The sequence below is a fragment of the Pseudochaenichthys georgianus genome, chromosome 5 (assembly GCF_902827115.2).
Source record: "Pseudochaenichthys georgianus chromosome 5, fPseGeo1.2, whole genome shotgun sequence".
In the NCBI taxonomy this organism is placed as follows: domain Eukaryota; kingdom Metazoa; phylum Chordata; class Actinopteri; order Perciformes; family Channichthyidae; genus Pseudochaenichthys; species Pseudochaenichthys georgianus.
Window position 1 is genome coordinate 14,333,017 of NC_047507.1, and position 10,000 is coordinate 14,343,016.

The 10,000-nt window shown below is 43.2% G+C and overlaps 1 protein-coding gene across 4 annotated transcripts in view; it reads left to right on the forward strand.

Annotated features, from left to right (window-relative positions):
• srgap2 (SLIT-ROBO Rho GTPase activating protein 2) overlaps positions 1–10,000 on the forward strand; it is a 65,937-nt gene that overhangs the window by 26,479 nt on the left and 29,458 nt on the right. The window contains exon 1 of one of the 4 annotated variants that reach the window (XM_034082308.2): positions 8,293–8,449. The exons of the other annotated variants lie outside the window; for them this stretch is intronic. Coding sequence (XP_033938199.1) covers positions 8,404–8,449 — 46 coding nt within the window. The 5' untranslated portion in view covers positions 8,293–8,403. Of the gene's footprint in view, positions 1–8,292; positions 8,450–10,000 lie in introns of those variants that run through there. 4 annotated transcript variants of the gene reach the window in all.

The window sequence follows — 10,000 nt, forward strand, 5'->3', positions numbered from 1 at the left end:
CACACACACACACACACACACACACACACACACACACACACACACACACACACACACACACACACACACACACACACACACACACACACACACACACACACACACAAACCCCTGGCCCAGTTTTGCTGGCTCAGTCTCTCTCCCCTCTTTTCCTGCCTGGTTTCAGGTTCGGAGGTTTACATTGGTGCACTCCGCAGCTGCCTGTTTTTCTTCAGGTCCTTTCATTTGAAGAAACAGACACACACACCTCAGTCCAACCCCCCATCCTGCTACACTCACACACACACACACACACACACACACACACACACACACACACACACACACACACACACACACACACACACACACACACACACACACACACACACGCTTCCTGTAGTTGTTTTAATACGACCCTCCCCTCCTGTGTGCTCCCTACTGGCAATGAACTGGTCCTACTGACTTCCTGTCTCCCTGTCCTCTCTTCCTGTGTGTACAGGGATGAATGGACATATTATTCACAGTGACGCAGTGTCCCCCCTCCCTTTACTCACCCACTATACAGCTTTCTGTTCTTTCTCCTTTTCTTTCTGCTCCTTTCATTCTTCTGAGAACAATAGTATGAGCTCACAGTGGTACAACTCTAAACCATTACCACCACCCCTCCTGCTCCCCCTCCTCTCCCCCATCGCTCTGTACTGCAGTATCAGCCCCCGGAGCAACAAAGACCAGGCCTGACTGCATAAACGCAGTTACACGCACGCACACAAACACAATCAGAATGGGTGATACTCTACCTCGCCGGTAGCTATGTCTCCTTGGTTGGAACTAGTTAAGATTTGAATGTGTGTGGTTTTTACAGCTGTGTTCACTGATTACCTGGCACCGCTTGTTGGCAAACTAGTGCTGGCAGATAGTGTCTAAATCATTATTCCCTTTTATTCAACTTGAGCCTCATATCACTGGTTTTGATATTAGTGTGTCCATTATAACAGCACTGGACACACCGAAGTAATGCTCTAACCTGGGAACAAGACATTGTCATTCATCAGGTTGTCGTATTCAGCGAGGTATCATGGTTAGGATCTGCAAAAATTGAGTGGAAAATCATGGCTTAAATCGTGTGAACTAAGCATTACAAATTGTCTGTTTGTCGTTCCTCTGTTTGTACCTCAAGCGCCCTTCCTCCCCATCCATTTCAAGCCTTGTCTTGAACACTCATCACGTCTGCTTGTTAATCTGTTGCCGTGTGTGTGTGAAAGTGTATATATGCGTGTGTGTCCTGTAATGGAGGAGGGTGTGTGTGTGTGTGTGTGTGTGTGTGTGTGTGTGTGTGTGTGTGTGTGTGTGTGTGTGTGTGTGTGTGTGTGTGTGTGTGTGTGTGTGTGTGTGTGTGTGTGTGTGTGTGTGTGTGTGTGTGTGTGTGTGTGTGTGTGTGTGTGTGTGTGTGTGTGTGTGGTGTGTGTGTGTGTGTGTGTGTGTGTGTGTGTGTGTGTGTGTGTGTGTGTGTGTGTGTGTGTGTGTGTGTGTGTGTGTGTGTGTGTGTGTGTGTGTGGATCGATCTAGGCAATATCAAAGCAGCATCCACGGTCGCCATCACTTCAACCAAACAGGCTACAGCTGCAAAACTTCAGCTATAAAAAATAAGGTTGCAGGGAAAACATGACTTCATATTGTGCTTGCCAAAATATGAATGGTTGCTTTGCCTTTTGGCAGGATCTTTATTTCCATTTATAGTTGTGTTCACTTCTGGGGATCTATCCACACATTTGTATGCAGCAACATGTCTGCACACAACAGAATTAACAGCAGGCGTTGAGAGCGAGGGTAGTGTGGTTACACTGTCTCCATCCATCATCTCTATCCCATTTCATCTGCCTTTTTCTGGGTCAGAGAAAACAAACGGATCAATAATGGATGATGAGGAGAGGCAGATTTTGGAGGAATTGTTTTAGAGAGATTTCTGCCATTTCATTCTCACCTCATAGCGTATGGAGGGTGTACATTCACACACTAAATGACATGATGCCGCACCTACACTGAGGGCCAAAACCTACCAACAGGTGGAAAAAATGAAAGACCTTGAAAAAAGGCCATGAGAATCAATAGAGATCCATATAACATACGATACGAGTTGTTGAATATGGCCATACATTGTTTTATATATATGTCTCTACAGCGGGGAAGTAACATTACACTAAGCACATATGCAATGGGCGGCGAATCCAGGTCTTATTTTAAAGCTTTCCCAGCTTAGTTTAGTTTATTTATTTATAGTGTCGTGGACAGTCCCCATCGATGAACTGTCACAAAAACAGTAAATGGTGCAGCTTTAGCCGACATGGCTAATTTCCAGCTGTTGTCCCCGGGCAGATGGTAATAGACACCCTTACAATTACAATATATCAACAACATTAGTTATAAGAAAATATATAAAATAAAATAAAAAGGAGGAAAGACAGGTAGATACCGGTGTGAGGATAAAAGAGAACAATAAACAACACACGTTACTATACAGTACATGTCACATATAGCACATCACAATCACATAACAGAAACGAGGGGCAACATCCATGATCACAACATGTAACACAACATGTAACACTCACACCATACTCAACACAGACTAGTGTGTGCAGGTGTAGTTCTTAGTGAACCTTGTTTTTAAGTGAGCTGTGAAGGTGGTATGTGTATGTATGTCTTTGATTTGAGTGGGTAGAGAATTCCAGTTTTGTATTGCTGTGACCGAGAATGATGACTGACCAAAAGTACTCTTCCTGAATGGGACTGATAGGTCGCCACGTGTGGAGCTTCTAGTGTCAGTCTGGTGTTGTTACGTTGAGTAACCAATTAGTTAAGAGGTGGAGGGGCTGTATTGTGCAGGATTTTGTAAACCAGAATGATGTTCCTATACTTTATTAAATCTTCCCAACTCAGGATGTTATGCTTGTTGAGGATGGTACAGTGATGGGAGCGGTTAGGTTTCTGGTCCAGTACTTTTAGGGTTTGTTTGTACAGGGTTGCTAGTGGCTTCAGTGTGGAGCTGTTAGTTTGCCCTCAGCTTGTGAGACAGTATGTAAAGGCGCGTTTCCACTGCAGCGGGTAGCTCGCTTTAAGCGTGCCGAGCCGTGCGGGGCCAGTTTTTGGTTGCGTTTCCACTTGTCCTAGTTTTGGCCCGGGGCTACTTTTTCACCTTTTTTATGGCCCGACTAAATCGTGGTTCTAGGGCCAGGAACAACCAGGCTGAGTCGGGCTGAGTATGCTAAACTAGAGAGAGAATCGCTGGCGAGGGGGCTACAACTACAACAAGATGAACATATTTGACCGTGATTTAATTGTAATACACGTTTCAAAATGATGCCAAAGTAACAACATACTGATACCGGTTAGTAAAAACCATGAATTAATGCTTTGACAAGTCTGCAGACAGACGGCAGGCGAAAAACCCTTTTAAAATGCGTGTTTTCTAAATGGAGCTTGGCTAAGCTAACGTTGTATATGCTCCGACCGTCCACACTCACAACAACGGCCTATACAGACATAAATAAACCAGCGACTGTATTCGCCATGACACAGGCAGTGTGTGGTTTGTACTTGTTTAACTTGTGTCTAGTTTCTGAACAGATATGAGGAGCTGTGAGCTCTGAGTGCTAAGAGCTAACGGCTGTGTTGTTTTTTGGGGCGCTCATTGAAGATGACGTCACAGCTCCGCCTACACTGCGTTACTATAGTAACTACCCCAGTTCCTAAACTGTAATGGAAGCGCAGCATTAAAGTGAGCCGGGCCTAATAAGGCCTAACCAAACCGAGCGAAGCCTGCAGTGGAAACGCGCCATATGATGTGACATGGTCATGGCATTCATGTATAATTTGGCAGAATTCAATAATTTGGCAGAATCATGGCTTGATCACTTTCTTTACACTGCAGATGTTGACTAGTATGGTTTGCCACCCAGAATGGAGTAACCATGGGAATGTTGGTGTACTGTGATTTTAGAGCATTAACACAGGTTGTACAAGGAAATGAAAGTCCTACAGAGAGGAAGAGGTGCTTCAAAGGTTCAGCCCTGTCTCCTTTTTGCAGAGTTTTGACTGTGATGTTGGGGGGACTGGTGAACAAAGTTAACGGACAATGCTCAGACAGAGCCAGACAGCCCTCAGCACTACAGACACTGGAGGAGGAGGAGGAGGAGGAGGAGGAAGGAAAAAAAAAAATAGAAAGGAAAGCATCAGTAAAGTAGAATCCCAGAGATGGTTACAAGACCTGCTCTCATCTGCCTGGAAAATGTGACTGGGCTGTCTAGAGGGGGGAAGCTTCTCATTCCAGTTCACATCCCACTTCTTACTGTATCAGGGGATGAAGACCCTTAAAGGAGGGATGAGGCCAAAAGACCCGCATCGATCTTATTCTGACGGCATCTCTCCCCTCTTAGCTGAGAGACGGGGAGCTTGGTACAGCAAACACTCCTCTCTTGTTTGACGATAACAGCATCTAGATGGATAACGATTCCTTTTTAAGATCCCTCAGGGAAATTCAGTTGAACAGCCAGTATCAACAAGTTATGGCAGGGCTCAACGCTAACTTTTAAAAGTGGTTGCCATGCTGGCAACAAGGCATCAGCTTTTGGTTGCCAAAACTGAAAATACGGTTGCCATTTTTAGACACCTTATATTTTAAATAATTAAGATACTATACAGTTATACATCAACTTAATAATGAACATGTGACACAAAAGAATGTTCAAATGCTTTACAATAAGTAATTAACACAATTATTTGAAACCTAAGTGGTAGTAAACTTGTCCACCCTCAATTGCTGGTATACAAAATACCAGTAATGCAGCTGTTGTCATGTTCTTCACAGATCCCTCACAAATGAATTGAGCAAGTCACTAGTTTCTTGGTCATCCGTTGTTTTCCTTTCAAATTTGGTTTTTTCTGACCTTGTGCTGACCCCCACCATAGATCCACTGGCCCTTCAGCATCGAAGTCTTGGATTGGCCAGACTAATACATTTCTAATGTTAAATAAATGAAAACCATTCACAGTTAAGAATTAGATATTCATTATTAATGCTGTAAATTACCTTTAATATGTCCAACTATATTTAAAATGTGTTACCTTTTTATAGAAGTGATTATAAATGTATGCCAATATTTTCTTATGGTAAAGTTTCGTTTTGCACTTTTATTTTGGTAGTAATAAGATCGGGACTCTTTTGAAGGAACTTTTACCGGAAGTGAATGGACAACATTCCTCTTTGCTTTTCGTTCGGGTTTACCTCAGAGTCCTGCATCGGGTCGGGTAACGCTTTTTTCCGAGTTCGGTTCTGGGTAAAACAAAGATGATGCGGGTCGGGTCGCGGGTGTTGCATAATAAATATATTAAAAATAATAATAATTTAGTTTAATGTTTAAATCCTCAGACCTTTCCCCCGCGGGACCGTGCATAATCGCGCATCAATCTGCTGCTGAGCGCGCCACATTCGAAATGGCTGAGGTGAAGCTCCAGCGGAGAATACAGCATTTTCAATAACACTTCCTCAAGAGCAAAATCCAACGTCTGGGAGGCTTTTGGTGTCATCCTAGTTGGAGAAAATAACCAACATCCCACGCTTTTTGAGACAAATATGCTACTGCGTGTGTTAATTAGTGCTGGGGGGAAACGATTATTTCGAAAACGATTAATCGGGCGATTATTTGATCGATTAGTCGACTAATCTAACGATTATTTTTCTGTTGTTCAATTCATAAAAAACGTAATGTAAAAAAAACGTAGGCCTAATGTCAAAAAAATTGTTTTCACGATACTGTGTCTCAGGGGATCTTAATATTTAACAAACTATTAATGTGTTATACCAGATTAACGGAAATAATCTCAGCTAACTGACGATACAAACCATGTTTACCAAAACAAAACACAAGTCTCATAAGAAGCATCTAAATGACCCATGAGCGAAAAATGCTAACGGACATTGGCACAGAACTCAAGATAAAAGTACCCTTATTACTTATCGTAGCTGCACATACAAGATATCCGATTAAAGCTGAGACTCCACAGAGTATGTAGGTATATAGTATCATCACTGAGTGATCCGGACTCGCGACAGGGGAAGCAAATACAGTCATCACAACACGTACCTTTACAGAGCTTCTAGGGAGATCGTCTCACCACCGTAGCTGTCAATCTGATCAAAAGACGTGTTCAATGGCATTAAAATGAGAAAAAACGCGGCTGAATCGGTTAATCCATAGGTTTTTAACGTCTATGTATAAACAAATTATTGAATTTATAATCCGTAATTCCATTTGTATGTAAAAATCGGAGAGCAAATGCTAGCTGCTAATGGTAGCCACCACAGCTAGCTGCCGCTTTAAATGTTCCAACATAGCCGTTGTGCTTGTGTGATATGCCAACTCCATTTGGCAAAGACTGCAAATGACAATATCTTTGCGTTTTGGACTAACTTTAAAATATTCCCATCCTTTTGAAGACCTAGGGCGAGATGTTTTCGTTTGAGGGCTTCGTGCGCAATCCTGTGAGGAGGAGGTGGTAGCCGTTTCAGTCTCCATTGTGTTTGAAGTGCGATTGCGAACTGCTTGTTGCTTTGTTTACACACCCACGTGTGTGTAGCGACGCGGAAATATGTCGTCGACGATATTTTGAAGTCTACAGCACTAGTGTTAATAATTGCACGTTTTCACTGCTCATATATATGCGGGTTCATTACATTGCATTTAGCTGACGCTTTTATCCAAAGCGACTTACAATAAGTACATTCGACCAGGAAGACACAACCTTGAAGAAAACAGAATCATAAAGTACATCAGGTTTCATAGAGCCAAGTATTTCAAGTGCTACTCAACTGGCTATAGATAAGCCAGTCCTTTATTAGTATATAAGTACTCTGTTAGCAGTTCTTTGTTAGTAATTCTATCGCTCGAGGTGGAGTTGAAAGAGATGAGTTTTCAGTCTGCGCCGGAAGGTGTGTAAGCTTTCTGCCGTCCTGATGTCAATGGGGAGCTCATTCCACCATTTTGGAGCCAGGATAGCAAACCCACATGTTTTTGCTGATGGGAACTTGGGTCCCCCTCGCAGCGAGGATGCAGCGAGTCGTTTGGCTGATGCAGAGCGTAGAGCACGCGCTGGGGTGTACAGTTTAACCATGTCCTGGATATAGGAAGGGCCAGATCCTTTTGCAGCATGGTACGCAAGTACCAGTGTTTTGAAGTGAATTCTAGCAGTTACCGGAAGCCAATGAAGGGAGCGGAGGAGCGGGTTCGGGTCGGGTTGCGGACCTTGTGCCGACGGGTCGGGTTGCGGCACTAATTGGCAATATGTGCAGGTAGCGGGGCGAGTTCGGTATTGCACGTCGCGGGTGCGGGGCGGGAGCAGCCACTGATGGCAACCAAAGGCCAAGAAGTGGTTGACATTTTTGTTGACATACAGGGCTCGTTACTGTCGAGCCCTGTATGGTGTGGAGAGCTCAGGGCCAGCTTTGGGGTGAGCCATATATTTTATAAATGGAGCGTGCGGCCAGAACCACTCTCCATGCTAACGTGAATCTTCGGGGCCTTAGAGGGGCTTCAGGGCACAGTGCATGGCCTCCGTGTTTTCATCATTTTACTATTAAACATTGGGGTCATTAAGTCATATTTCTTCTCCATTTCTCCTGTAACCCCTCAAGCTGAACCCCCATTGATAAACTCATGGTTTCTTTCTCCTCATGGATAGGAGCACTTGTTTTAATTTTATATGTTTGTTCTCGTGGTGTGTTTTTTTGTGCTGGGTTAATTACAAGGCCCCATTCTGAAGGTTTTTATGTTGCAGCCTTGAGAGGCAGACCACTGACTCAATTCCCATTATTGACAGCGCTGTGCAATGAGGAAGTTACATACAAACACACACAGACCACGAGACAGTAACATGTGTTGTTAAAGCAAATATCCACACCAGGTCATTAGCACAGACTGTGTTTTTATTTGTTACGTCTACGAGTGTTTTTGTAGTGCCATAAGGCCACAAAACTCCTCCTCAAAGAATGTAAAAAATGTTGATGCCTCTTATGTTATGAATGTTATGATCAGTCGTTCCAACTTGCAAACATCTATTATGATTAAGAACTGCTTAATCAGAAAAGAATGAGTGAGTGGACACAGCCGCTGGCTAGTGGCACAATGTTTAGGTCTGTGTTTATGAGAGAGAGGGAGGGAGAAGTGGGGAGACAGGGGGAGGAGCGGGGTGGTCACAGACACATTTAGATATCCCACTTCTCTTTGTGGTAATGAGAAACTGCTCTCTCAGCTGTTAAACACAAAGGCAGCATCAACAGTCACTGTCAGCCGGGCGGATGGATGGCTGACTGTCTGCCTGTCTATGTGTCTGTGTTTGAATTAGTGTGTATACTGCAGCGAAGACAGGATGGAAGCCAAAACTGTCCGCTTTCTCTACAGCCAGCGTTGTAAAGGTAGGACAGCTTTGACAGATCAGACATAATACAGTTGCACAGGCTGGTGATTTTAATGTGTGTGTGTGTTTTCAACTCTTAAAAGGATGCCTGTGCAGCCTACTCAGCAATGGCAGGCAGCTATGAGAGCATAGCATTAATCTGTCAGCTGTCAGCACTGATCCAGCTTATCACCATCACGATGTGACTGTGTGTTTGTATGCACATGTTGCTGTGGACGCTTGGTGTCCCAGTCTATAACTGCAGCGGGCAGGACTCACCAGAGGAGTTTTTTGCAGCCAGTGATTGAATAAACTTACCAAGTGTATCAGCACTGAGTGCACTCTATTAATTTGAGGCCAGACTGAAAGACCAGCATGGTGGAGGGAGGAAAATAAAAAGCGATAAGCTGGGATACATGATCTCTGTGTGGAAGAGGATAGCTGATCACAAGCACATCATTTACACACACATGTGTGTAAATGATGCACAGCAGTCTATCCTTTAAGGAGGGGAGTGGATTTCCGCCAAGACTGCAGGCTGATGTGACAGGGCTCTGCCAGGTGTTACAGTGGAGCTGGGCTTCATCCACATCAGCTGTTAAGGCAAGGCAAGTTTATTGATATAGCACCTTTCAGCACCAGGCAATTCAAGGTGCTTTACAAAAATGAAAGGCATTTAAAAACAGTAAAAGATAATAAAAGAAACATTAAAAGAAAAACAAAAAATGAAAGACATTAAGAAAATGGCATTTAAAATCAGTCATTAAAAAGAAAAGCTAATAAAATAAACATTAAAAGATAAAAGTTAAGGTGCAGTCTAAGATATGAATAGTTCAATTATTTCGGTTCTTGATTTTTTTATTTATTCACAGAACCTCCCTTTGGAAATACGAACATTTCCGTCCCGATTGTTAATTTAGACTGATTGTTTTCACCATGTTATGCTCGCATGACATCCACAATCGGACCCTCAGAAGGGTGTACTAGCCCCCTACTCTGCTTTGCGTTCCATAACAAAGTCTTTAAGTGTTACCTGAACACCCTGTGTTACCAAAACACTATTTTTCACCCGTCGGTGATGTGATACTTGTTCCTCAGTACAAATCACCCAAAAACTGATCGTAAACCCTGGCTACGATGGATATCCCAAATATCCTACTTTCGAGCAGTCCCTCTCATAAATGTCATGGAGTTTCAGACGGTTTTCACCATGTTTTGCTCGCATGACATCCACAATCGGACCCTCAGGAGGGTGTACTAGCACCCTACTCTGCTTTGCGTTCCATAACAAAGTCTTTAAGTGTTACCTGAACACCCTGTGTTACCAAAACACTATTTTTCACCCGTCGGTGCTGTGATACTTGTTCCTCAGTACAACTCACCTAAAAACTGATCGTAAACCCTGGCTACGATGGATATCCTAAATATCCTACTTTCGAGCAGTCCCTCTCATAAATGTCATGGAGAAATTAATTACGTTTAAATTTAAAACATTAAAAGAAAAAATACATGGATAAAAGTTACAGTGCAGTCTAAGATATGAATAGTTCAATTAAAAGCAGCGACACAA